Raw genomic sequence first — 27,149 nt, 5'->3', positions numbered from 1 at the left:
GCCTCAGCTGCTGGAGAGTCCCGGGGTTGCCCCCGGGGTCCCGACTTTGTCCGAATGACCTTCTCAAGGACACGTATCATTTCTGCAGAGCAGTGAGTTCTCTGGTTTCCTTCAAGGAGGCAGTTAGAATGAAGCCGTGCTGATTGTAGCAGTGGGGCCTTCCTCGCCCCTCCTTCATTCCTGCCAGAATCCTTCCAAGTAAAAAGAAAAGGGATTGGGGTGGGGGCAGATTTGTTTAGTTTTCCTTTGTGTGCGCATGCGCATTTGGGAAGGGGGGGGTTGCTGTGCCCATCCCTCCCCTAATGTTTATTTGATGTATTTTTCTTTTTGCCTTTTGCCCACCCTTCCTCCCCAGGAGCGGCTGCTGTGGCTTATAGACCTGATGGAGGTACCGTCCTTCCTGCTGAGTGGGGCTGTGGGAGTCCCTTGGCTGGGGCAGAGGCAGGGGGCCCGTGGCCCTTTCAGCCACCCCCTTACGCCTGTGCCCAGCCTTGGTGGGGAGCCGGGATTCTTCTCGGTGCTCACTGTCTCTCTCTGTTTGCCAGTCTATCAGGTTTTTCAGGCCCTGGAGTGAGTATGCTGTCCGGTCACATCCTAGCTCTGCCACTTTCTTGCTGTGTGACTTCAGGAAGTGGCTTCACCTCTCTGAGCTCAGTTTTAGGATCTATAAAATGAGGATGATAATTTCCATGCTGTGGGGCTGTAGAGACCTCTTGGCCTTTGCATATGCCATACAATCTGTCTGTCTGGAATGTTCTCCCTCCCACTTCCCAAGGCCTGGCTAGCTCGTGTGTGCTTCAACCCTTAGCTCACATGCCAGCTCTTCCAGGCAGACCTCCCTGATCTTCTCAGCCTCTGGCACCTCAGCCCCCGGGGCTTTCTTCTGTTTTGGCCTTGAGTCACTATATTGTAATAATTTGCATACGCCTAGCCACTTACCCGCCTTGGCAGTGGGCTGCTTGAGGGCAACAGCTGAGTCTGGAGTCACCACTGAATCCCCAGTGCTTAGCACAGAGCCTGACCCGTATCAGTAATTTGGGCCTTTCTTAAGAATAATAGTAGCTGACGTTTGTCAAGGGTCTCCACGGCACTGTGATGTGCTTCCCAATTGTATCTTCTTTGACCCTCCCAGTAACTAGGGTGGCAAATACTGCGCAACCCCCCCTGCCCCTTTCACAGAGAAGAAAACTGAGGCTCAGAGAGGAGTGACTTGCTCAAGCTCATTCAGCTACTGAATGACAGAATGTGGATTCAAACCCAAGCCTGTTTACCTCTGAGCTGGTGGTGTTAACCCCTGCAGTCTGGTTGTGATTCTTCCCGGAAGGAGCTCACCAGATGCTTGTTAAGCATCATCTATCCGTCTGTCTATCTGTCTGTCTATCTATCTATCATCTCCTCTCTCCTTCCTTCTGTTCTCTTAGCAAATACCGACTGAGTGATTGCTACCTGCTACATACAGTTCTAGGTGCTGGGAATACCAGTGGTGAACAACAAAGAAATCCTTTCTGTTAAGGATTTTAGGGTAGAGCAGGGATGAACTAAACCAGATAAATGAATTAAATGTACTCCATATAAAATGGTGAAAAGTGCTAAGGAGAAAGATGAAGCAGGAAAGGGGACTTGGTGTGGTCAGGAAGGTCACTTAAGTAAGACCTGAGAGGGGAGGGTGATGGCCTTGCCCACAGTGGGGGAAGAGCATTTCCAGCAGAGGGCACAAACAGCACGTGCAAAGGCCCTGAGGTGGGTGCGTGATGGAGTGTCTGAGCAAAGTCCAGGAGACCATGAGGCTGGAGGAGTGAGAGGAAGGGCAGGGGCGGTTTATGTGCTGAGGACTTTGACTTGAAGTCTCAGTGAGTTGGGAGCCACTGGCAGGTTAGAGCAGGGGCCAATATGGTCTGACTTAGTTCTACCAGGATACCTCTGATGGTGAGGATAGATGAGGGTGGTTTGTACTGAGAACAAATTCATTTCCAGGAAGGGCCTGGGGAGGATGTGTAGCCTGAGCTGCTAGAAGACTTGATAACAAGCTCTTCTGCTACCTGGTCAGCCCCGGCCTTGGTGTCTCCCAGGAACCCCCTCCCTCCACACACACAGCAGGTCTCAGACTGGACAGCCCATGCTGCATGCAGCCCACAGGACAGAAACCTCCTCTTGGAAGCTCTGCTATGTGGGAATGCAGGGCATGGGGCCCATCTGGAAGTCAGGAGCCCACACCCTTCCTCCGCTCTGTCCCCGCCATAGAGTGTGCTCTCAGGAAAGCCCCTCACCCTTCGTCAGCCTCAGCCACCCCATCTGTATGACTTAGGCTGACCCCCAAGTCTCCTCCGACTCTGAGAGTCCTCTCGAAAATATTTCAGGGGAGGCACGGCAAGGAATGGCAGCTCCGCATTTCCGCCCCTTGTCTGTGTATTTGAACAAGGGCTGCCTCATTCCTCCCGAGAGAGAGCTCAAGATAATACTTACTTCCTCACTGCTAAGGGCCAGGCACTCCTGTGCAGCAACACCATGTATTAGTGAGCTTTCGATGTGGGAGTGCCGAGTAACAAACAGCCCCACGATCTAGATGGGGGTTCTTTCTCCTGGCCAGCTTCCCTTCCTTTAGGAGCAGATGCTTTCACATCTCCGTTACAATGCCCGTCACATCACGTTAACCCCTTCCTGAGGGTCTTCCCCAGAGCACAGGGAGAGCCAGCAGGCTCAGGCAGGGACCTCATCTTTCTCCTGCCTCTGTCCCCAGTGCCATCTCAGGGCCTGGAGCAGAGTGAAGTTCCAGGGAAATGTGAAGCAGAAACCGAAATGAAACCTCATTCCCTGGCCACGCCGGATTATCATCTAACGTTCCAGCCTTCTGAACAGTTACCTCCCACATCGTAGGAAAATGTCCTTTGCCCTGGCGTTCTGATGGGCAAGGTGACAGGTGGCTGGCTGGCTCTCGTGACCCAGATGCCCCAGACGGATGCCCCAGTTGGAGCTGGTTTCCATTTAGCCCAGATTCCCTGGATCGTGCTGTGCGGTTATCAATCCCAGGTTAAACATGGCTCATTTTGCAGCCGTTTTCCCTCAAACCAGACACACTCGATCAAAGGAAATCAGATGCAGCCTCCCCTCTTCAACCAATTGTGTTTATTTCCCATTTGTCTAATAGCGAGTCAGCCCTGGGAATTTTGTGCTGCCTCCAAACAGTATCATTCCCCTCCCATAAAGACGTCGACCAAGAGAATTGCATGCAAGAAAGACCTGCCCAACGTTTCTTGAATTCCTCACCTAGTGTGAACAGACCCGCGGCAGAGGGGCTTAGGGCTCTGGAATCCCACACACTGGGGTTGGCTCTCCAGACTGGCAGCCGTGTCACCTTGGGCAGGTGACTTAAGCTTTCAGAAGCTCAGTTTCCGCATCTATACACTGGGCTGATAAGACCAGCCGTCTGGGGGTTATCAGGAAGATTTGGTTGAGGTCAGAGGTGGACTTGCAGGTGTGGAGAACATGGGAGCCAGTTCGATTGATACTCTAAAGGCTGGCAAAGGGCACTGCAGAGGATTGCAGAGGAAGAGAGGTTGAGAGACCAAGGCCAGCCTTGTACGCACAGAGCAGATGCCATTGAAGTCAGGATGGTAGCGCAACTTGCCCTAGCCTTATCCACAGCCCTTTTGCTCCTGGATTTGAGAGGTTTTGCACTCCAGGCTTCTCAAGAGCCAAGAAAGGGTCTGCCCAGGACTGCCAAGGAGGCTGGGGGTGGGGCCCTGCCTCTAAAGGCCCTGCTGCCCCTCTTCCCTGCAGTAGGGTGAGACGGGGTGCGGGGCATGGCCATGTCAGCCTCCTCCTCTGGCCTCCACGCCTTCCTCCTCATCCTGGGCCAGAAGAGGGTAGAGAAGCTCAGGCCCGCCTTAGATGCCTCTAGCCGCAGAGACCCCCGATTGTCCAAGCAGTTCCTTCCAGAAACAGGGAGTGACTGATGGGAGCTGCTTCTCCTACCTGCTGCCGATGCCCTCTGGTCCATCCTGGGTGGGTTTAGGAGCCCTCTGCTGGGCAGGTCCTTCCTGAGAGGGGGAACAGGAAGGAGCCCATTTATTTATTGTCATTTATATGGAAAGCCTTTATTGAGCACCACCTGCATGCAGGTTCTGAGCTAGGCACTGGTAGCCGGGACCAAGAACAAAGGATCGGCACTGACAAAGCTTCGAAAGGCTGAATGGGGACGGCAGCCTCAAATCAAGTCATCTCCATAATTCACACTTTGAGAAGTGGGCCAAAGGGTGGTGTGAGAGCTTAGGATCGGGCCGCTGACCAGTCCGGGCATCTGGGGAGAGATGTTTGAGCCGAGATCATCCAGGTAGTAGACAGGTGGCTTAGGGGTGGGACCAGCACGTGTGAAGGCCCTGAGCAATGAAGTTTGTGGACAGTCAGCAGAACTGCAGAAGATCACTGGGGCCGGAGCGGAGGGGAGCGGGGCGAGGGCCAGCAGGAGGCACCAGGAACTTGGGTTTAATCCTAAAGCCGTAGACCACTGACGGTCTTCAAAAAGGGAGTGACCTGATCCTGTTTGCATCTTTTAAGATGCGTGTGCAGAGAGCTCAGAGGGGCAGGTGGATGGGGGCTCCTGCTGCTGTTCAGGTACTCAAGTGGGTCGTCAGGTGCTGCGCAGGTGTGGCGTGTTGTCAGGAGCTGTGCAGGTGTGCAGGTGTGTTGTCAGGAGCTGTGCAGGTGTGTGGTCTGCAGCCCCCGTCCCAGGAAGCTTCCCAGTGCCCAGCTGGGGGCATGGTGAGGCTGGAGTTCATCTTTTCCCTTGAATTGAACAGCCCATTCCCTCCTGAGAGGCCTCAGCAATGCCCCTCGTACCTCCAGATCCATAACTTCACCAGAGGCCTTGGTGACCCTCAGGGTGGCTGCATCTCTGCCTCAGCTGGCTCTGAGATAAGGACCTTTCCTTCCAGCCAGTGCTTTGTGGAGCGTCTGTCTCCCGCGGTGGGGACTAAGCGGGGCTGGAAGCTGTTTCCACCAAACAGAACCAAGTCCATGGGGGTCGGAGCCTGTTGGAACTGTGCCAGCCCCTGCTCCTCTCAGAGCCTGGGTCTTCCCAGCTGTCAAATGGGAGAGTTGAACTAAACACTGACTTAGGACTGAAGGTCTTCAACTTTTCTGGTCATGGACCCTCCTGGCAGGCTGGTGAGGCCCTGGGCCCCTTTCTCAGAGTAACAGTTTTAAAGATTTAAAAAGAAAACATATAGGATCACAAAGGGAACAAATCGGATAATGAAATGCCACGTTCACAATACAGAAACGAATGGTAAAGCGTGTGTTTCTTCACCAGCACGTCGGATAACAAGGTCGAAGTCTGATGGGCAGGTTGGTAGCGGCTGTACTTGTGGGGCTCTGAGCACAAATGGGACTTTGCAGCACCTGCAATGTGATATGAAAGATCTGTGACAGTGTCACAGGCACTGCTGATTCTGCTGGGCTGCGTTGCCTCCCTTCATGATGGAAGGAGATACTACATCTCGGTTAGAGGTTACTGAAAATAAAGATGCAGGTTTCCCCCCAGCCAGGTTCACGGCCCCCTGACTCCTCCCTGGAGCCCTGCTTGCCAGCGCCTTCCTAAGGGGTCTTCCAGCCCTGGCCTGGAGATTCTGGATCCCCCTCTCTGTGCGCTGAAAGACGGCCTTCTCCTGGGACCACTCGGACGGAGATGCAAGGGCAAGAGAGGAAGCAGGGGCTGTGCTGGGACAAGGCACGGACACCCCTGTCTCAGAATCGGAAGGGCTTTGTGCCCAGGCTTCCTGGGGACTTTCCTGCTTCTGAGATCTGGTGGCCAAACATGGTAGCAGGAGTGGATACGGTGCGGAAAAAGCCCAGGGCCAGTTCCCGTGGCCTCAGCCTCGCCAGTGAGGGCGGCTTCGTCCTGTGTTGGGATCGTTTCTCTCCCTGTCCTCCCTCTGCCCTTCCCTCCAGCGTCCTGACTTCCACCCCAACCCGTGCTCGGAGAGGCTGGTGGCGTCCCCACCAGCACAGCCATCACCCCGGGGGGCCGTGGCCCCTTGATCCTTCTGGACCCTGAGACCTGTCCCCTTCACTCTGGGTGGCCCATCCCCAGGAACACCAGGACTTTCTGGCTTTGCCCTCCCACGAGCCCATCATTCTTGGGGCTACAAGCTCCTCATCCCTGGCCCTAACTCTGGCCGGGCCACCACCTCTGCTCTTCTCTCATCTTCTCTTGCTCCGCCTCCCTTCTCTCTCCCCTTCTTTGTCTTTTCTCCCCCCAGGCCTCTCCCTTCTCTCTTTCCCTCTTATTCTCACCCCCCACCCCGGTTTCCCCCTCTCCCACCATCCTCCTGCTCTCAACAGCCCCCACTGTGACCTTCCAGAAACCTTGGCGACTCAGTGCCTGGATTTTCCTATGTACAGAAAGGGGAGGGCGCCCCAGCCTCAGGCGTCTGGTGCATGTGGGGGCAGAGGTTAGGTTCTGACATCAGAGGAAAGAAGCCAGCAGAACAAAGAGCTGAAAATAGCACCTTTATGTAAGAGCCCTCCTGTGTAATGAGGGGCAGAGGCAGGAGAGCCTGGGACTTGGGCTGGGAGGGGGGCGGGGGGAGGGGAAGAGAGAGCCTCCTTTTGCTGAGGTGGCATCTGGGCCACTCAAGACCTCGCGGGCCTCCACTTCCAGAATCGTGGGTCCATCTGGTGGAGGCTGGCCCGGGTGATGACCTGTCATGATTTCATTCAGACCAGGAACTGTGGGATATCTGGGCCCTAATTGGGCCCAACTCAGATGAAAAGGAGTTCTCTCTGAAAGGAAGGACATTTTCTAACTTGCCACAGGTTTGAGAAGGAAGGAGCTGGGGAGCAACGGCAGCAGGTCCTGAGGGCATCCTGGCTCTTTTGGGAAGTAGTCTGGATAACAGAGTCAGACCTTGAATGGAGTTCAGCTTTCTCCCCCATCCTTGCTGTGTGACCTTGGGCAGGTGGCCTTCCCTCTCTGAGTCTCAGTCACCTCCATTGTAGAACTAATGAAAGGGCCCACCTGGCAGGATGAATTGGGCCACTAGGTCTAAACCCTCAGCTACTGTCTGGCCTCCATGGGGGTGGAAGGAGCGGGGGCGGCCAGAGCATCGGGGGCTGAGAGGTGGGGAGGGGGCCAGGACATGCGGGCCAGCTCCCACGTGAGCTCTGACCTTGATCCTCCTCTCAAAGCCTGTTTGGAGCCGTTTCCGCTGACACATCCCCCGGGTTCTTAGCCTGCTGTCTGCAGCTATTTCAGATGCACGAGGAACATGGCTTGGGGACTCGGGGCTCCTGAGCGTCTGGATTCAGCAGATGGAGTCTGGCACGGCTGCAACCCGTCTGCCGTTTGCTCCACTTCAGGCCTTCCTCTCCAGGCTGGGTATTTGTCCCTGCTCCACCCTCAGCCTCCCACCCTTCCACCCTGCCTCCCTTCTTGGCTCCAGGAGGCCATCCATAGCAGGGAGTGACTGAGGCTGGGGGCCAGCGATGGTGGGGTTCTCTCTCGTGTCCGAGAGGGTCTTCCTGCAGCCCTTTGCTTCCTACAGTATCAGGGCCCTATCCGATTCTGGGGTCAGGGTAAGGTTGCATGGGCTTTGGGGTCACCCTGACAGGGGGAAGGAACCTGATCTGCTGTAGAACGGCCCTGTGGCCTTGGACAAGTCACTTCCCCCCGACCAAGTGTACAAGACATAAGTGGTGACAGAGGATCACCGTGCAGGGTCATTGGGAGAACCAAATGAGACCATGTATGCCCAGCGCCAGTCTGGCGTGCAGTTGGCCCTCCAAAGTTTGGAGTTCTCTGTAAGCCCTCCACAGTTTGGATGCTCTGATGTCCTTTCTAAGAGAAAGTCACGCCCTCCCTGTAGTGATCAGGAGACAAATGCTTGTGTTGTCAGGCTCTGGATCCTTCCTTGGCCCCTGTCATGGGCCCTGTCACCACACCAGCCCCATCACTGATGCCCAGCGAGAGTTTGTGGGCAGCTCCCGTGTTCACGACCCTCTGCTGGGTGTGTGCAACACTGACTTGCTCATCTTTTAGCCCCATTACCTTTCCTTAGAAGTCAACGCTGCGTGATAAATGCTTGTTGAGTGACTGAATGAATGTTCGAAGCTCCTCATGTGTCAGAACAGGCCAGAATCCCACGTCTCTGGTCCCACTGTGGACAGTCATCTTACCCCCCAGGGGGCCTGCAGGGTGAGTTTGGAGGGCAGGTGGCATTGAGTGTGATTGAGGCCCCCTCTTGTTTTTGCTGTAGACACCTCTCAGGTCTCTGACCCCCTCGGGGCCTCCTTCCGAGGCCAGGGCAGTGACCTCGGAGCCTCGGAAGGCATTGCATGTAACCTGCCTCGTCATTCACCTTCACCCTGCCTGGTCTGTGTGGCCCATTACGGTTTGGGAGGCGGGGTGTCAGGACGACTGCTGTTTCTTTCCATCCAAGTGCTCCGTGGCCAGCGCACACTGTACGGCCACTCGGTTGCCGGGGCAGATTTGTGAGATCCCAGGCTTCTGATGTGACAAGCACCTCCCCTCATCTGTTGTGCTGGGCCCTGTTCTGAGCAACTTTGAGGTGTTAAGGCATCAACTCCATAGGGAGAGGCTGCTGTTGCCTCATTTCACAGACAATGAAACGGGGGCACAGAGCGGGTAGCTCAGCCATGAGTGGCAGAACTGGGGGCGATTAACTGGGGGATTAGCAGCACCTCCTCCCCAAGGATCCCTCCACCCTTGTGTTGCCATCATCGAGGCTGTTGGCAGTGTCTTCTGGTGAGGCGGTGTGCAGGAGACCGGGCTGGAGAGAGCAGAGGCCAGGAGGCTGAGGTTTGAACATAAGCCTCAGCTTTGTTGGTGAAACAAGGCAGCTGTCCTGGCCTGACGTTGCCCCAGAGGCATCAGGAAACCAGATCAGGAGCCCTGGGTGAGGGAGGCTCAGAGCCAGGAGGGCGGAGCCTCTGGTCGGTGGCTAGGGCCCCATGGCTCACCTTTGCCCTTTGCCCTTTGCCCTCCCAGAATGCTCAAGGCTTCGGGAAGCTCATCAGAGATGATGGTCCCTCTGGAGGAGCCACCTGGCAGCCACTTCCTTAGGGGCATGGACTCGGGAGGCTCCTTCCATCCTCCTGCTACCTTCACCTTCATTCAGGCCACCCTAGTTCTGTCCCTGTGACCTGCCGTAGCCGCCTTGCTCAACTCCCTGCCTTCTCAGGCTCCCTCCCCGTGACAGCCCGAGTTATGATTTCATTCACCCATCAGATCATTCACAGATTCATTAATGTGCTTAGTAAATATTTATCAAGTGGCCACTATCCTGACCGAGGAGGACAGAGTAGGGACCTGTAGTCACAAGTCCTGCCTTTGAGGAGTTTTTATCCTAGTGGGAACGTCGGACGTCAGCAAATCAATAGTATGACCTCAGATGGTGATGCGTCTTATACAGAAAAGGGAAGCGGGATCAAGGGTTAGACAGAAGTGATGTGAGGGCATGGGGAGGGTGCTGTTTTAAGCAGGGCTGGTGTCAGTGAAGTCAGGAGTGAGCCAGGACTGTGGAGCGGGCTGAGCAGTAAGTGCAAAGGCCCTGAGGCAGGAACGCCTCATCCTGTTGGAAGAGTAGCAGCAAAGGGCCCATTCCCCAGGCACAATGAGGGTGGAGGTTGGAATTTCCTCTGAGTAATGCAGAAAGGCCCTGGAGGGTGATGAGCTGCAGAGACATTGTCTGTCAAGATGACATCGTGGCCCTTGGGTGAAGAGTCATCAGTGCAAAGGAGAAAAATAAAGTGGGGAGCTGCAGCCGCCCCACAGCACCTCCACGTAGTTCAGGAGAGGCCTGGAAAGCCTCCGGGAGATTGAGATCCTTGAAACTGATTCCAGAGTGAATGGCAGGAAAATGGACATTAATGTCTGGAAGTAAATTCCCATGGAGTGGGGCGTGGCAGCAGGAGCGGAAACCAGGCGAGGGGTTACAGGGCCCAGAGACTTCGGTGGCCCAGAGGGCAGACTGGTTCTTCCCTCTCGGTTTGTGTTTGCTCACATGGCTTTCTCCTCTCTTCTAGAACACTCTGGATCTGGAGGAAACTGGGGAGGCCGTCCAGGGCACCATGAACACCCTCTCAGACGTTTCCCTGGTAAGACGCTCCCTGTGTTTTGCCCTCCAGGGTTTGGCTGAGGCCCTGAGGGCTGGCTCCCTGGCGAGAGCCCCTGGGAGGGGACAGAGTCCCTCTGTGAGCCCTTCGCTAGTTCTCTGGATTTTAAACAGGGCTGTCAGGCTGTTGGACTGTTTGCCGAGTTGGTGTGACTTGATACATTATCTAAACCTTATCAGAGCAAGTTCTGAAGCCTGAAGTGTGTGGACAGAACTTGTCGAGGAGGCCTCGTGGCTACCCTGGAAGAGGGAGTTAAACGTGACCCTTGTCCCTGTGCATGTGACCTCCTGCCCATGTGCACGCATCTGCAGTCTGAGCAGCGTCACTTTGTGATTCTGACCCACCTACCCCTTAAGTGGCCTGGGCTCTAGAATCAGACTGCCTGATTCCAGAGCCATCACTGTGTGACTTTGGGCAAGTTTCTTAACCTCTCTGTGCCTCGATTTTCCCATCTGTAAAATGGGGGTAATAATGGTGTACTACCCCATAAGTTGGTGGCAAGGGGAGAGTCAGTTAATCTAAGTAAAGCATTTGGAACAGTGCCCGCACTGCCATCAGAGCTGTGCCAGTGATGGGTGTTGGCACAGGGAGAGGGGGCCTAGTTACCGACAGTATGCACTGTCCCCAGGCACCTGCTGGGTCGCAGACCCCTGCTAACACATCACACACGCTGTTTCTCACTTGCCCACAACTCTGCGGAGCAGGTGCAGTTCTCCTTTGCCCAGGGGTGCACTCAGAGAGGTGCTGAGCCCTGCCCAGAGCCACAGAGTCCCCCAGACCATGTCTGTCCACCTTCTATCCATCCTCTCCCTCTACTCCTATTCACCTCCTGTCTCTAGTAGCCATGATAATCCTCTAAAAAGAAAAGCCGAAGAAAGGCCTGTTTTGTTTTTCCATCTCTGTGTCCTGCCTCTAATTAAGTACTGTCCCCTGTGACAAGCTCTGGATGATGCCAGGAACTTCAATTCCCAAAGGCAATGATGCCATCCCCAGAGACACCCGCCAAGGTCCCGATGCTTATCAGCTGCCGAGATGCCTGGAGAAGTTTTCCACTCGGGTGTTGCATTATTCAGAGCAGCGTGGCCGAGAGCTGACAGAGGGGGACAGAATTCCAGCTGCAGCCTGGCCCACTGGCCGCTCGGGTCTCCCCTCTGACAGCCCCCATGGGCTCTGACTCCTTCTACTCCTGTTGGGTCTTTTGGCAGGACGATGTCAAGGCCACCTCCAAGGGGCTGCCCAGCTACAAGCCACCACCTCCCCCACCACCTCTGGCCCAAGGCCGCGACCACCCGCTCACCCAGGCCAGGAAGCCGGGCAGAGAGGACCTCCAGCCGCCTTCCTCTGCGTCCTCCCACTCTGGCATCGTCTTCTCGGCGCCTCGGAACCGCAGCCCTCCGGCGGGCACTGCCCCGACCCAGGAGGCCTCCTCGGCACAGGACTCCTCGCCCCCCTCCCCCATCTACGCCTCCGTCTCCCCTGCCAACCCTGGCTCCAAGAGGCCGCTGGACGCCCATCTGGCCCTGGTCAACCAGCATCCCATCGGCCCCTTCCCGCGGGTCCAGTCACCCCCGCACCTGAAAAGCCCCCCTGCAGAGGCCCTGCTGCTGACGGGGGGCGCCCCCCCGCCCCCCTCCCCCTCGGGCCGCCCGGACCAGACCGGCACGAACCAGCACTTTGTCATGGTGGAGGTGCACCGCCCCGACAGCGAGCCCGACGTGAACGAAGTGAGGGCGCTGCCGCAGACGCGCAGTGAGTACCACACACCCTGGGCGTGGTGGGCTCTGCGGCCGCTGTGCCCTCTTAGGGGTCCTGTCTGGGGTCGATCTGCCAAGGTGGGACCAGGTGCTCACCCAGCCAGGGGCCTTCCAGCCCAGGCGTTTCCCCCAAGGGCCAAAGGGCCGAGGGGACAGGGTCCTGAGCCCACGGGAGGGGGCCATGCAGGGAGAGACAGGGATGTGCACCCCAGCTCTGCCTTTACTGGCTGCGTGACTGTGGACAGGCTGCCGAGCTTTCCCACCCGGGACTGGAGGTAACAGTGCCAGTCCTGCCAGGTCACTGGGAAGGTTGGCCTCCTCCAGGGCCCCCAGAGCTGGTCATCCTGCACTCACCTACCATTGTCCCCAAGAAGACAGAGCCTGTTCAGAGCAAGGGTGGCTTCTGTGATCTCTGTTCCCCAGGGCCAGGCAGGGAGCAGGTGCTGGGGTCGCCAGTGAAATTGCAGTCCCTGAACCCCTGGAGGTCTGACTCGGGCCTGCAGAATCCGAGTGTTGGCTGGACCTCCCAGACACCCAGGAGGCCAGCCCAAGGCTGCAGCCCCCGAATTTGCAGAGAACGTCAGGATGCAGGGATGGCGGGAAGGATAGAGAGCCTGAGCCCTCACAGGCCCTGCCTGGGTCCCCTCCCTCGTGTTAGCAAGTTGGGTACCGTTCGTTGGGTTCTGCTGCCCTCTTGTGGCCAATGTGATACTTGGGCTGCTCTAGCCAGGGAAGGTGGGACAGGTCAGAGGAGTTTACTGAGCCCTGCTCTATGCCCAGCAGTGGGCAGACTAGGATGCAGAATGTGGGGTCCCTGCGTTCTGTAGCTCACAGAGGGAAGGCAGTTAAGGGGAGAGCAGGCGGGATGTGGTGAGAGAAACCCGAGCTCTCCTAGATGGTTCCCTCTGGACGTTGCTCCCAGAGAGACACACATGATAATAAAAACCAATAGGTGTACAGCACTCCCTGTGCTGGGAACACTGTTCGTGGAGCTTTTCCTATAAAAGTAACTCATCTGATCCTTCCAGCATCCGAATGAGGCTGGTATTGTTATTATCCCCATTTACAGATGAAAAGGCTGAGACACAGAAAGTAATTGTGAGCTAACAGCCTAGCTTAAGCCTTGTTCTCTTGACTGCTTCACCCCAGACGTCATATCTGTTAGTCTTTATATAACCCCACGAGATAGGCATCATCGCTCCTGTGCTAGAACAAGAACATGGAGGCTCAGAGAGGCTGTGAACTCTCCAAGGATTGCACAGCTGGTCAGAGGGGATTCAAACCCTACCTGCCAGATTCCAGACTGTCTCAAACTCAGGGGCCAAGATGTTACATATGCAGCAGAGCAGCTTGGATTTGACTGGAGAACCAGAGGGTATGGGCCCACCACTCAGCCGAAGCCAGGGGGAGCTCAGCAGGGACATAGACCAGGCACAGCAGACCTTCCTTTTTTGAGAAGGTAGAAATTTAATTTTTATGTGAAATCTCCTAATTTGAATGTGTTGGTCCATCATTTAAAGTTGATAGTGCTAAAAAAAGGACACAATGAACTTCTTTGCAGAACAGATACTGACTCACAGAGTTTGGAAAACTTATGGTTTCCAGATGAGACAGGTTGGGGGTTGGGGGAGAGGCACTGAGGGTTTGGGATGGAAATGCTATAAAATTTGGTGTGATGATTGTTGTACACCTATAAATGCAATAAAATTCATTAAGTAATTTAAAAATAAAATAGATAAAATAAAATAAAAAATAAAATTATAAAATTGATAGCACTATGAAAGTTTAAAACAAAACAAAACAAAAAAACAACCCATACCTGTGGGATGGGTTTGCCTCCTGACCTCTGGGGATTTGTTGTTGTTGTTGTTTTGTTTTTTCGTCTTTAAGGGGCCACACCTGCGGCATGTGGAAGTTCCCAGGCTAGGGGTAGAATCAGAGCTGTAGCCGCTGGCCTATGCCACAGCCACAGCAACATGGGTTCTGAGCACCACAGCTCATGGCAATGCCAGGTCCTTAACCCACTGAGTGAGGCCAGGGATGGAACCTGTGTCCTCATGGATGCTAGTCAGATTGGTTTCCTCTGAGCCCCAACAGGAACTTCCTGACCTCTGTTTTAATCATTACGCCAGGGGCAGTCAAGGCAGACGTCCTGGAAGTGGCGGCCTTGAGGCCAGGCCCAGTTGGAAGCAGAGGTCTCAGTAGATGGGAGGATGGCAGGGGGGTCTCTGCCCAGGGAGTCCCCTCCCCAGCCTTCCAGCTTGCAGCTCAACTCCTCCAGGAAGCCCTCCTGAAGCTCAGCTGTGTAAACCACTGCCCTCCTCCTGCTCCCCATTCCCAGCAGCCTCCACGCTCTCCCAGCTCTCGGACAGCGGGCAGACCCTGAGCGAGGACAGTGGTGTGGACGCCGGGGAGGCAGAGGCCAGCGCCCCGGGCCGAGGCAGACAGATGGCGTCCACCAAGAGCAGGAGTAGCAAGGAGACACCTCGGAGCGAGAGGACCACCGAGGGGGCCAGCAAACCGGTGAGCAAGGAGCGGGGTGCAGAGGGTGGGGGGAAGGCCAGCCCCCGTGAAGGATAGGACATCCAGAGCAAGGTGACAAGCGACCACGGGGAAGGTCGTGAGCCCCCGTCACTGGAGGGACGTGGGTGTCTGGAGAGAATGCTGTACTCAGAGGCTGAAGGCCCCGTTTAAGTCCTCCCTTCGCCACTGGCACTGACAAGCCCGGGGCTAAAGGATCTCTGTTTTTTCTTTCTTTCTTTCTTTTTTTTTTTTTGTCTTTTGTCCTTTTAGGGCCGTACCCATGGCATATGGAGGTTCCCAGGCTAGGGGTCTAATCGGAGCTGTTGCTGCCAGCCTACGCCAGAGGCATAGCAATGCAGGATCCGAGCCGCATCTGCAACCCACACTGCAGCTCACGGCAACACCGGATCCTTAACCCACTGAGCGAGGCCAGAGATCGAACCCACAACCTCATGGTTCCTAGTTGGATTCATTTCCGCTGCGCCATGCCGGGAACTCCTTTAAACTCGGTTCCAACGCGGTGGGGTGGCAAGGCATTCAGACGGGTTGTTCAAGTCCTGGTGCCACCACCAGGCGGCCCTGTGCAAGCCCCTTAACCTCCTGAGCCTCAGAATTAGAAGGGCTAACACACTGCAGGCTCCCAGCCCGGGCTGGGGTCTGCGCCCTGCTGACCCAGAGGCCGGTCAGAGCCAGTCCAGCCCCCAGCCCCGCCCCCGTCCCTGAAGAGGCCTGTCACTGGTTTCCTTCCTCATACCTGCAGCCCGGACTCCTGGAGCCCACATCCACCCTGGTCCGTGTGAAGAAAAGTGCAGCCACCCTGGGCATCGCCATCGAGGGCGGCGCCAACACCCGCCAGCCCCTGCCCAGGATCGTCACGATTCAGGTACATCCCCGGGGGCCTGCTTGACTGGCTCCTCCTTCCCTGAAGGTCCCCCTTTCAGCATCCCAGGGGTCTGCCACACCCAGAGGTGACCCAGCGACCACCCCGCCTCTGCTCTCGCTGAGCCTCAGCCGTCCTAATCAGGGCAGTGGACACCCAGAGCGTAGCTTCCTTGGTGACAGTGGCAGGCCAGCGGGTGGTCCAGGCCAGGTCAGCTGAGCCCTGAGGTGCCCCACGTGCTCATGCCCTGTGTCTCACCCCTGCAGCGAGGCGGCTCAGCCCACAACTGTGGGCAGCTCAAGGTGGGCCACGTAATCCTGGAGGTGAACGGGGTGACGCTTCGGGGCAAGGAGCACCGGGAGGCCGCGCGCATCATCGCAGAGGCCTTCAAGACCAAGGAGCGTGACTACATCGACTTTCTGGTCACCGAGTTCAATGTGACGCTCTAAGGGCAGAGGCCAGGGACCTGCCACCACTGCCCAGCCCCGGCCCTGGTCCCTCCTCCCTCTTGGCACCCTTGAGCTCCTCGAGGGCCGGGGCTGCATGGCCAGGGTAGCAGGAGTGTATCCCCGACTCCTTCCTGGCCCACTGGGCCAGAACCGGGAGAAGAGAGCAGGGCGAGGCAAACAGAAGGTCAGGTCGGGAGCTGGTGCGATGCCCGGTACACAGTAGGTGATCCATACAAGTGTGGGTTTCAGGAAGGAGAGAAAAGAAGGGGGAGGCTGAGCACCTGTGTCTTGACATGCGCACCCGAGGCCTCCCAGGGCCTGTAACTCTGGGTTGGGTGGGGGCATTGCGCTTCCCGGCCAGCTGGGACCTGGCCCGGCCCCAGATGCCCAAGGCTTTGTCTTGAGTGAAGTCACATAAGAATCCGTGGACATGGTCCCCAGCCAGGGGGGTGCATCTCGCAGGACCTTCAGTGCCACAAATAAGCATCAAGCACCCCCATTCCTCCTAGCTCCTCATCCCCTATTGTATTTATTATTTATTTCCCTCCCCACGCCCCTGGGGACCCCAAGACCCCGGCTTCCCACCGCACCCCCAGCCTATCCAGAGGCCTTGCAGGTGACCAGCGACGTCAGTGTATTTATATACAGAGCTTATGACTTTAATTTTTCAATAAAGAGATCTGAACAAAGTTAGGATCCAGCGTGCTGTGCGGCCTGCCTTTGCGACTGGGATTTTGATCACTCGACATGGAGAGAGGGGTGGGCAAGACAGATGGAGGACCCAGATCATCATCTCATTCTTGAAGGTCACAGTGGGTGTGCATGGGCGCTTGAGCGGCACCCACATCTTGGAGCACCTTCCTTGAAGGTTATTTGCAGATAATACTTTCAGATCAAAATGCACAGGCATATACAGTTGTTAAACTATTAATGCAGAACACCTGAAACTTACATATTAATTTTTTAAATGCATAGGTACAATGGGAGTTCCTATTGCGGCTCAGTGGGTTAAGAACCTGACTAGTATCCATGAGGATGCAGGTTCGATCCCTGACCTCGGTCAGTGGGTTAAGGATCCAGTGTTGCCATGAGCTGTGGTGTAGGTCACAGATGCAGCTTGGATCCCATGTGGCTGTGGCTGCGGCTGTGGCATAGACAGGAGCTGCAGCTCTGATAAAACCCCTAACCTGAGAGCTTCCATATGCTGCAGGTGCAGCCCTAAAAAAAAAAAAAAAAAAAAAAAAAGAAGGAAAAAAAAATGCACAGGTATGTTTTGAGGCAGAAGTTACAATGTACATGTGTGTCTTAAAACAGAGAGGTGGCCTACCTTAGGGCGGGTCCCAGAAACCCACTCTGAGATGAGCATGTATATGCAGGTGACTCACTAAGGATGTGGCAGTGGGGGTGGGGTGGGGGGGAAGAGGCCAGCAAAGCAGTGTGGGAATCAGGAGGGAACGTGGGAAGGCGAAGCAGGATGTGATTTTAGCCAGAGACCTAGGAGGATGGCTGCACCCTGATCCCACAAGAAACCCTCGAGTGTAAGTTCAGCCCAGAGTTGTCCCCACTCAGGGCAAGGGGACAAGGATTTCATGTTTTCAGTCTTTGGACAAGGTCTAATGGAGAGAGGAGAGGCAGTGGAGAAACGTCATCACTTCCAGTCTCTTCCCGCCCTCCGCCTGTGCACACCAAGCTGGTCCAGGAGCCCAGGGCAGTGGGTGTTAGAAGCAAAAACACACGGAGTGGGTGGGTGGGGGGCAAAAATGATCTGCTCCCCTGCCCCACTGTCAGCCCCAGGGCCCATTTCCTTCAAGCCCAGGCTTGAAGAGTTTGAGAGGTGCTGCTTTGCCCAGCCCCATGTCCAGGGGTCTGCCAGAAGTGGGTTGAGGGCAGCTGATTCCACAGACTTGCACCAATGGTGCTCTTAGCTGCTTCTCTCCCTTCCCCAGATTAAGGAGACCCCCTGAGGTCAGAGCCCTGGATTCCACTGGGCTCTGAGGCAGCCAGTATCCCTGAAAGCGCAGCCCCTGCCAGGGGGTGCTTGTGTGCTCCTTTCCAGTTCTAGCACCCTGCAGGGAATGACCTTCACCTTGCTGCCGAGGGCTTTGTCAGGCCCCAGGTCTGACATCAGACCCCAAAGCCTGTGTGGTCATGGGCAAGTGATTTCACCTTTTTGAGCCCAAGTTCTGCATCGAGAAAATGGGTGTGGGGGCTGAACAGTGGTCCCCAAAGATAACCAGATTCCTGATATTGTGGATATTACCTTATATGGCAAAGGGAGATGTGACTAAGGCCTTTAGATGGGGAGGTTATTCTAGATTTTATCACAAGGGTCCTTGCAAAAGGGAGACAGAGATGACACAGCAGAGGAAAAGGTGTTGTGATGATGGGAGCAGAGGTTGGAGCGATGCAGTTTGAAAATGGAGGATGGGGCCGTGAACCCAGAAATACAGGCAACCATTTAGAAGCTGAAAAAGCCAAGGAGGTGGGTTAGCCCCAAGAGCCTGCTAAAGAAACCTGCCTTGCTGATACCTTGACTTGAGCAAGATGAGACTGATTTTGGATTTTTGAGAACAAATTAGCGATTGATTGAATGGTTGATTGGTTGGTTGGTTGGTTTTGGCCACCCTCACAGCTTGGGGAAGTTCCAGGGCCAGGGAACGAACCTGTGCCACAGCAGTGACAACACCAGATCCTTAACGAGCTGAGTCACCAGGGAGCTCCTGAATCAGTGTTGTTTTAAACCAGTGGTAATTTGTTACAGCAGTCACAGGAAATAAATGCAATGGGAATACTGCTACTTGCTTCTGATGGAGGCTGGGATGCTGTGTGTGAGCTCAGAGTACCAGGCTCAGAGTCAGCGCCAGGGGGATAATTGCAGTCAGGATGATGGTGAATGAAGGAGCCCTCTGGCTTTACAAACATCACCTTTCCCAGGCCCAAGTCCTTGTGCCTCTGTTCTGAATTGAGAGGCTTTTGCCGCTTATGGATTCGTCCTGTGAATTTCAGGCCGGTTACTGACATGCCTCAGGGCAGGTCATGACTTCCCTGTCTTGAACCAGCCACCTCCCCATTCAATCCAAACCCAAGGGGGTGAGGGAGCTCCCAGCAGCTGCTGCCCACGGTCCCACACGTGTGCTCTGAATAAGAGACAAGAATGAGTTTCTGGAACTGTTGCTTCTGAAATTCCTGGGCCTGACTTGGAGGCTGTAAGTCATTGGGTGGGAGGGTTCCCCTTCCAGCGGAACTTTAAGCCTAGGAAGATTCCTCTGCAAGTGTGTTTAGAAAGGCAAAGTTACTTGCCCAAAGTTGCACAGCTAGTGAGTGGTAGAGGACAAATTTGGACTCCCGGCTGCCTGAGCTGCACAACATGATGCTCCAAAATAAGGACATGTCTTGCTGTCCTTTGAAGGTCCCCAGCAACTGTGCCTGAGCTATAGCAGCTTGGATACCTGGAGAGGGAGGAGCGGAGGTCCTCCTGGCCATGCATACCTGTGGCCCCAACATCTTTACTCACCAGTGCTGTAGGGGGAAGACGCAGCTCGACGCTTTCAGTCTGCAGCTAGACGAAAGACAAAGCAGGAAGAGGGTGAGCTGGGACCATCCAAGCCAGCACTGGGTGAATTGGCCTTCAAATCATGCGGAGCCATTTCTGCTTCGGAGAAAGCAGGGCGAGGGGTGGAGTAGCCCCCTGTGAGGATCACAAGGACAGAGAACAAGGCACACCCCAGAGAGTCCACACTTCAGAGTCTGACATCTGGAATAGAATTCTCCTTCCACCACGTCCTGGCTGTGTGATCTTGGGCAGGTCACTTAACCCCTCTGAGGCTCCGTTTTCTCCTCTTTTCTTTTTTTTTTTTTTAATCACGGTATATATTTATTTATTTTTATTCTTTTTTTTAAAAATTAAGTATAGTTGATTTACAGGGTTGTATTAGTTCCAGGTGTACACAGCAAAGTGTACAGCAAATATATATATATATATATATATATAAATATATATATATATTTCAGATTATTTTCCAGTATAGGTTATTACAAGATACTGATTTTTAAAATTTACAATGTTGTGCCGATTTCTGCTGTACAACAAAGTGATGCAGTAATACATACATACATATATATATATATATATATATATACATCCCCTTCCTTATATAATTTATATAATTTTCTGTCATGGTCTATCCCAAGAGGCTGGCTCTAGTTCCCTGTGCTGTACTGTGGGTCCTTGTGGTTCATCTGTTTTATATGGAGGACTATGTATCTGTTAATCCCCCAAACTCCTAATTTATCCGTCCTCCGAACCCTTTTTCCTTTGGTAGCCCCAAAGTATCTGTGAGTCTATTTCTGTTTCTATTTCTATTTCTGTCTATTTCAGTATCTGTGAGTCTATTTCTGTTTCGCAAATAAGTTTATGTGTGTCATGTTTTTTAGATTCCACATACAAGGGATATAGTAATTGTCTCATTTTTAAATGGGGGAATATACTAACCAAACTTGTGAGTTATTGGAAGGAGTATCTAAAATGTTTGCCCTGGCAAAGAGTAAGCCTCCGTGAATAGAAGCTACTACTATGATTATCATTTAATAAGTGTGTGGGAGTCACTGGCAACCCGGGAAATGGCAAAGAGCTTTCTGCCAAGAGGAAAGAGAACTGGCCTGCAACACAGCTGGATGCCAGACCTTGGGCAACTCACTTCCTGTCTCTGGGCCTATCATACCCCCTTCCCTCTGTGAAATAGGACTGGTCTAGGAAACTTTTTTTGGGGGGGGGTGCTTTTTTGGGGGTCACACACATAGACGTTCCCAGGCCGAGGGTCAAATCGGAGCTACAGCTGCCCACCTACACCACAGCCACAACAACACGGGATCCTTGACCCACTGTGCGATGCCCGGGATCAAACCTATGCCCCCATGGATACTAGTCGGGTTTGTTTCTGCTGAGCCACGATGGGAACTCCTGAGCAACCCTTTAAATTAGTGTTATTCATTTATTTCTTATATACCTAATGCTATGCTTATTTATTTACTCCCCTCAGCAACCCTGTGAAGTGAGTTAAAAATTCCATTTACATGCTAGCAGCCAGCAGCAGAAGTAGGGCGAGAGCCTAGGCCAGTTTGACACCTTACACTGCCACCCTTCACAGTGAGCTTTCTGTGAATAATGGATCATTTATGTCCCATTCTCACTGCAGGACCTTGGGCTAGTTCTCATCTCTTTCCAGGCCTGCGTTTCCCTGCTTATCTAATGATGATTTGGAGTAGAATGCGCTTGGGGAGGTGATGGTAATACCTACCTATCTCATAGGAGAGGACTGAGCATAGCAAGAGTATACCACAGTATCTGACACGTCGTTAAGTGCTCAAGAAAACTTTATTATAACTGTTATGAACCAGTCATTTCAGCTATCAAAGTTTGTGGTTTTGGAGTTCCTGTGATCTTTTCTGTGCCAACTCCTCTTGGAGTTCCCGACGTGGTGCAGCGGAAACAAATCCGACTAGGAACCATGAGGATGTGGGTTCGACCCCTGGTCTCGCTCAATGGGTTAAGGATCCGCGTTGCTGTGAGCTGAGGGGTTAGGTCACATACGGGGCTCAGAAACTGCGTTGCTGTGGCTGTGGCGCATGCAGGCAGCTGTAGCTCCGAATCAACCCCTAGCCTGGGAACTTCCATATGCTGCGGGTGCGGCCCTAAAAAGCAAAAGCAAACCAAAAAAAAATTGTGTTTTTTTTTCTCATTGTGGCTCTGTGCGATCCTGCACAAACGTCTTAACTCCAGGCCTCAGTCTCCCATCTGCAGTCGGGCGGGTTCCAGAAGGACACGCACTCTCCCAGATTTGAGATTTTCAGTCCCAGGGCCGCCTCCAAACCCCTGGGGGAGGGCCGTAGGCTGCCGCCTCTCTGTGATTGGTGGAACTTCCAGAGACCGCGCCTCCTAGGGCCGCGCCCAGGCCGTCACAGGCGGGCCTCCCGGATTATGCAAAATGTCGTCGCCCCGCCCCGCGCCCGGATTGGAGGCCTTTGTTTGCCGCTCAACTCCAGGAAACCACCCGCGCGCCGCGGCGGCCGGCAGGTGAGACTCGGGGAGGGGCTCGCGGTGGGTCTGGGGCGGGTCCTGGCCCCTCGCTGGGTCTCAGTTTCTCCGTCGGGGGAATGGGGAGGAGAGTGGACAGCGTGGATGAGCTCGGAACCACAGGGACCGAGCTGCTTTCGGTCTCTCCCACGTGGAAACCCCTGCGCACAGGAAGGAGACGGATCACGGCTCCGGGAATGAGAGGGAACCCTGGACTAGCTATCAGGGTCCGATTCCAAACCCCGCCGTCTTTGAGGCCACCCTCAAGCCTCAGTCTCCACCTCCGCGCAATGGGGGCGTAGACCTTTTTTCTCCCTCTCTCTCTTCCAGCTGTGGCTGGGCACAGGGAGGGGAGGGGTCCCCAGGGAATCCGGGGGTGGTCCTTGGCGGGGCCTCAGGCAGTGTTTGGGTTGGAGGTGTGGCCCGGGTAGCTGTGGTTACGGGAGAGGTGGGACTTCTCTGCCCTGGGATTTGTGTGATATTCGTTCACCCGGCAACAACCTGCGCAGCCTGACAACTCGGAGCCACACGTCCTCCCCGGACGCCTAACGCAAGTTTCTTTTCCTCTTTTTGGCAGGGGTAGGGAGGTAGGGCAGGGGCCAGCGCGAGGGTGGGCAGCTCCGGCAGTGGTAGGAACTGAACCGGACTGCAGGAATAAGGCCAGCCTCTCTCGATACACAGATGGCGATACTGAGGCTCAAAGCGAGGCTGAGACTTGCCCAAGGGCGCACGGCGGGGCGGGCACAGAGCTGGCTTCTCCCCAGTGTGAAGGGTCTGGCACTCGCAGAACCAGAGGCTTTTTGCTGCGCCACCTTGGACAAGACTCTTCCCTGCTCCTTCCCCTGGCTTCTTTTGGGGGAAACAAACAAACAAAAAAACAGGTTGGAGTGGGTCATTATCTGCGTTTCTAAAGCTTCTTCTAGGTAAGAAAGTTGGAAAGCAAAGTTACTGATAACGAATCCGGGCTATTTGGGAGCTGAGAAGAGAAGCTGAGAGAGGCCACAGTAAAAAGAGACATTGTTCCTGTCCTCTAGATGGGAAGGAGAAGAAAAGATTAAAACTGAAGCATGAAGGACTGAGGTTAGATACATATAGGGACTTCCAAAGAGACATTTCCAGGCACCTTCTTTGGAGTTGATAGATTTTATTTTTTGCATGTTGGTTTTGTTCTGTCAAGAAAGAGAATTTCTGCCTATCCATTTGAGGGGGCCTAAGTCTGGCTTACTTACCAAAAGGGGATGGACACCATGGTCTTTGGGGGACTATTTGGTTTATTCCCAAAGGCAGTCTCAGTTCTTCAGAAAGAAGGAGAAAGTGCCCACGTGAGACCTTTGCTTCCCAAAGTCCGGTGGTTTGCATTTGAAACATGTGATTGGGTTGTTTCTTGCAAGGGGGTTTCATCAGCTCCCATCAGCCTGTGGAGTCCACCAGAAACGCCAGGGTTTCCAGAGAGACTGGGAGTGGTCCCGGCACCACGGCTGTCATGCTGAGAGGGTATTTTGGAAACTAGTGCACACCAAGAGCATTTCCATTTATCCTCATGAGGTGGGGAAGAAAGGGTTTGGGGTGTTTTTTTTTTTTTTTTAGGACCACACCCTTGGCATATGGAAGTTCCCAGGCTAGGGACTGAATTGGAGCTACAGCTGCCAACCTATACCACAGTCAGAGCAGCACCAGACAGATCCAAGCCATGTCTGTGACCTACACCACAGCTCACAGCAATGCCAGATCCTTAACCCACTAAGCGAGGCCGGATATTGAACTGGCGTCCACACACACACCAGTCAGGTTCATTTCTGCTGAACCACAGCAGGAACTCCGAAAGAGTTTTTTAAGCATCCAGCTGAATCACTAGCTGAATTCCAGGTCCTTTTTATGTTTCCTCAGTCCTGGGAGGTGGGACAGATCTGGAGACTGGAAGTTAGAAGAACTTGGATTGAATCCTCACCCTGGCTTCAGTTCTGAGTGCCTCAGTTTTCCCCTCTGTAGAATGGGAATGGAAATGCCACTTTAAGGTTCAAGTGATGTGGCATTAGAAAGTGTTGTTCAGGCCACATTCTAAGTTTGGAGATAAGGAAACTGAGGCTCAGAGAACGGAAGGAATAGCAACAATAACAACAGCTAGTGGCTATAGAATACTCTGTTCCAGCCGCTGTGCCAAGGCAAGGGTTTTACCAGCATGAGTTGGGGGGCAGGCAGGAGCTCTTGTTCATCTTATTACCCATCATCCTCTTTGTGCCCAATACAGAGCCATACATATGGTATGGTATTCAATACACTGTTGTTTATAGCCTAGATTATATCACTTAGTGTTCATATTGTTGGCATACAATGGGTGCTGTTACTATTTCATTTTACAAATGAGACCTCTGAGATCAGAGATGTTAAGTCGCTCACCTTAGAGGTCACAGAACTCTTCATTAAGATTAGTTGATCCTTACTTTGGGATGTTGCAAAGGTGTGTCATCTGGTGCCAGCCAATTGTGTGTTTCTCTTCCCAGTACTGTGTTCAGTGACATCGTGTTGGTAGCTTGAAATTGACCATAGTAAGGGTATTTACATTACAGAAATTAGTAAATGCCACAATTCGGGGCTTTTTCTTCTCCTTCCCTTTTTTTCTTTTTTAATAAGAGAACTGCATGTGAAGGGTGTTGGGTGATGGAAGACCAGCCTTGCTCTGCATGGCTGCCAGAAGTTGGAGGATTCCTGGTGGGGCAGGAAGCTTCACCAGCAGCCCTGCACCCCACCACAGCTCCCCTCAACTGTGGGGTTTTGAAAGGAAACTTTTATGAGATGAGAAGGCTCCTCTGTGATACGAGTTGTGCAGTGCAGCAGCCCTCTCTGGCTTGGGGATAGGTCATTAGGAGCCTCAATTCCAAGCCCAAAAGTCTGGCCTCAAACCTGAAAGTAACAGCAGCCATTGATGGACTTTAAGCAGGGAAAGGCTTGGCCAGAATGATGCGCTAAGAAGATTTATCTGAGGCGATTGGAGCATGAGTTGGGGGCAGGGCAGCCGGGAAGAGGAGCTGGTTGACCAGGGGAGCCAGGGGGAGGCTAACAGCCCCCCTCGTTTTCTGAGCTCTTCCTGTGTGCTAAGCCTGGCAAACATACTGTCCCGTTAGTTTACAAGCACGTCCCTGAGCACAGGGTCCCCCTCATCTGCAGATGAGGATAGAGGGAGATCTGGAAACATATCTAAGGTCAGAAATGCCAGCTTTGGACCCAGGCCCCTCTGCCCCCAAACCCTCACATTTTAAATTTCCCGTTCTGGAGCTCCCATGGTGGCTCAGCGGTAACAAACCCGACTAGTATCCACAGGGATATGGCTTCGATCCCTGGCCCCGCTCAGCGGGTGAAAGGATGCAGCGTTGCCGTGAGTTGTGGTATAGGCTGCAGACATGGCTCAGATCTGGCGTTGCTGTGTCTATGATGGAGGCCGGCAGCTGTAGCTCTGATTCGACCCCTAGCCTGAGAACCTCCATACGCTGGTGGGCGCAGCCCTAAAATATTAATTCGTTAATTAATTAATTAATTTCTTGATCCCGCCTCGATTCCGGTCTACAGTCCCATCTTGGCTCTGATCTTCCTTGCCAAGTGTCAGCCAAGCTCCAGCTCAGCTGCAGAGAGAGACCCTCTGCTCCCAGGGGTGGTCTGGCACCATCTCTTTAGATCTTTGCCAGCATCCCCCACCCCCACCCCGACTCCAGGCTGAGCCTCTTGTCAGGGAGGGGCCAGAGGTCAAAGCCAGAGTTGGATGTCCAGCTGTGAGTCTTCTCCGAGTCTTGGGACCACAGCCAAGGACCAAGGACCAGGAGGGACCTTGGGGTCCAGGAGGCTGTACTCAGCCCCCCAACGTCAGAGATTCATTTGGAGGGTAATGATAGACTTGTGGGTGCAGCTCTAACTCTGCTCTTAATGTGCTGAGTGGCTTTGGGCAAGTTGTCTAACCTCTCTGAACCTTTCCTCCTCTGTTAAATGCCTGATTCTGAAGCTCCAGTGAGACCACACATGCCGTGTCCCAAGCTGTTAAGAGTGACTAAGGGTAGGATTGCTCCCTTTCCTTTTAGTGATCTTCACATTATCCTACATGTTGCATAAACTATCTGTGCCATGTGAAAAAGCACACGGTGTCAGGTCTAAAAAGAGGAAGAGCATTCCCATTGTGGCTCAGCAGGTTAAGAACCCTGCCATAGTGTCTGTGAGGATGCAGTTTCAATCCCTGGCATTGCACAGTGGGTTAAGTATCTGGTGTTGCCGTGAGCTGTGACGTAAGTCACAGAAATGGCTCAGTTCTGGCGTGGCTGTGGCTGTGGCATAGGCTGGCAGCTGCAGCTCCATTTTGAACTCTAGCCTGGGAACTTGCATCTGCTGCAGTTGCGGCCCTAAAAGGGAAAAAATAATAATTAAAAAATAAAATAAAAAGAGGAAACAAGAAGGTGTGGGATGGGGGTACAGAATGTCACAGAAGATCAGAGCTGCAAAGGCCCTGGAAGAGCCCAGTCCCTCTCCCTAGCTTTCAGCATCAGGGAAACCAAGGAGGGTGGGAACCAAGGTCCCATCAGAATGAAGCCCTGCACGGATGTGTAGCAGTGGCTTTTGTTTGTTACACTTTGTTTTTTTAAGAATGGTAAATGGTCGCTTTACTCTTTTTTAAAACAACTGTTATTTTTAGACAATACACATCAGGAAAGAGAGTGAACTGGCTATGGCTTTCTACCCGGCGATAACTAAACATTTTGGAGAGCCTCTGTCTCTTCTTCCCTCCTGCTTCCCTCCCTCCATTTTTTACTGGGTTTGTCTTTAATAGACTCAACCTAGATGTGTATTATTTTATAAGCTTGTTCACTTAACAGATCGCAGTTTTGTACATCACTTCATATTCTTCTACAGTATGACTACCAATAGCTGCATGATATCACTTTGAGTGGCGAGATCGTCATTTATTTTAATGATCCCCTGTCAATGGACACTGAGGTTGTTTCCAGCCTTTCCACCTACCGTAAGATACAGTTGCAAAGTGATTAAGATAGTAGTGTCTGGGTTTAGACAGCTTGATTTAAACCCGGCTTCCTCTCCTGTGAAAGGGGCATTAATAATTCCTACCTCCTTGGATCAGGATGAGGATTAAATAATGAGATCCATGGAAAGACCTTTGCAGAATAGGTGTGCAACACAGTTTTGCTCTTAGCAATGCATTCTCGGCACAGGCGCACATTGTTTGGTTTGATTCTTTCCATGGACCATAAATTCGAGCGTGGGGGTGTGTGTGTGTACTGAGTGTCTGTGTCTGCCTGTGTGTGTTTTCCTCAATATGACTGCACCTTCCTTGTAACTGAGGA

The 27,149-nt window shown here is 53.5% G+C and overlaps 2 protein-coding genes across 11 annotated transcripts in view; both read left to right on the top strand.

Moving 5' to 3' along the window:
- Positions 1-16,426, top strand: part of WHRN (whirlin) — an 85,936-nt gene extending 69,510 nt beyond the window's left edge. For 2 of the 7 annotated variants that reach the window (XM_021068016.2, XM_021067984.2), the window contains 6 exons: positions 356-388; positions 10,042-10,113; positions 11,337-11,880; positions 14,227-14,408; positions 15,169-15,291; positions 15,555-16,426. In XM_021068016.2, coding sequence (XP_020923675.2) covers positions 356-388; positions 10,042-10,113; positions 11,337-11,880; positions 14,227-14,408; positions 15,169-15,291; positions 15,555-15,737 — 1,137 coding nt within the window. In that variant the 3' untranslated portion in view covers positions 15,738-16,426. The remainder of the gene's footprint in view (positions 1-355; positions 389-10,041; positions 10,114-11,336; positions 11,881-14,226; positions 14,409-15,168; positions 15,292-15,554) is intronic. The other 5 variants (XM_085019361.1, XM_021068007.2, XM_085019359.1 and 2 more) reach the window with 3 other exon arrangements.
- A 5,351-nt stretch (positions 16,427-21,777) lies between these two features.
- The window catches only part of AKNA (AT-hook transcription factor), a 60,046-nt gene continuing 54,674 nt past the window's right edge, over positions 21,778-27,149 (top strand). For all 4 annotated transcript variants that reach the window (XM_084993759.1, XM_021067924.2, XM_084993739.1 and 1 more), the window contains exon 1: positions 21,778-21,810. The gene's annotated coding sequence lies outside the window, so the exon portion shown is untranslated. The remainder of the gene's footprint in view (positions 21,811-27,149) is intronic.

This window comes from Sus scrofa, chromosome 1 (genome assembly GCF_054392235.1).
Source record: "Sus scrofa isolate SSC_HxYL_T2T_F1_AM1 chromosome 1, Sscrofa_HxYL_maternal_Yorkshire_Landrace_v2.0, whole genome shotgun sequence".
Taxonomy (NCBI): Eukaryota; Metazoa; Chordata; class Mammalia; order Artiodactyla; family Suidae; genus Sus; species Sus scrofa.
This window is presented reverse-complemented; position numbering and strand designations above follow the sequence as displayed.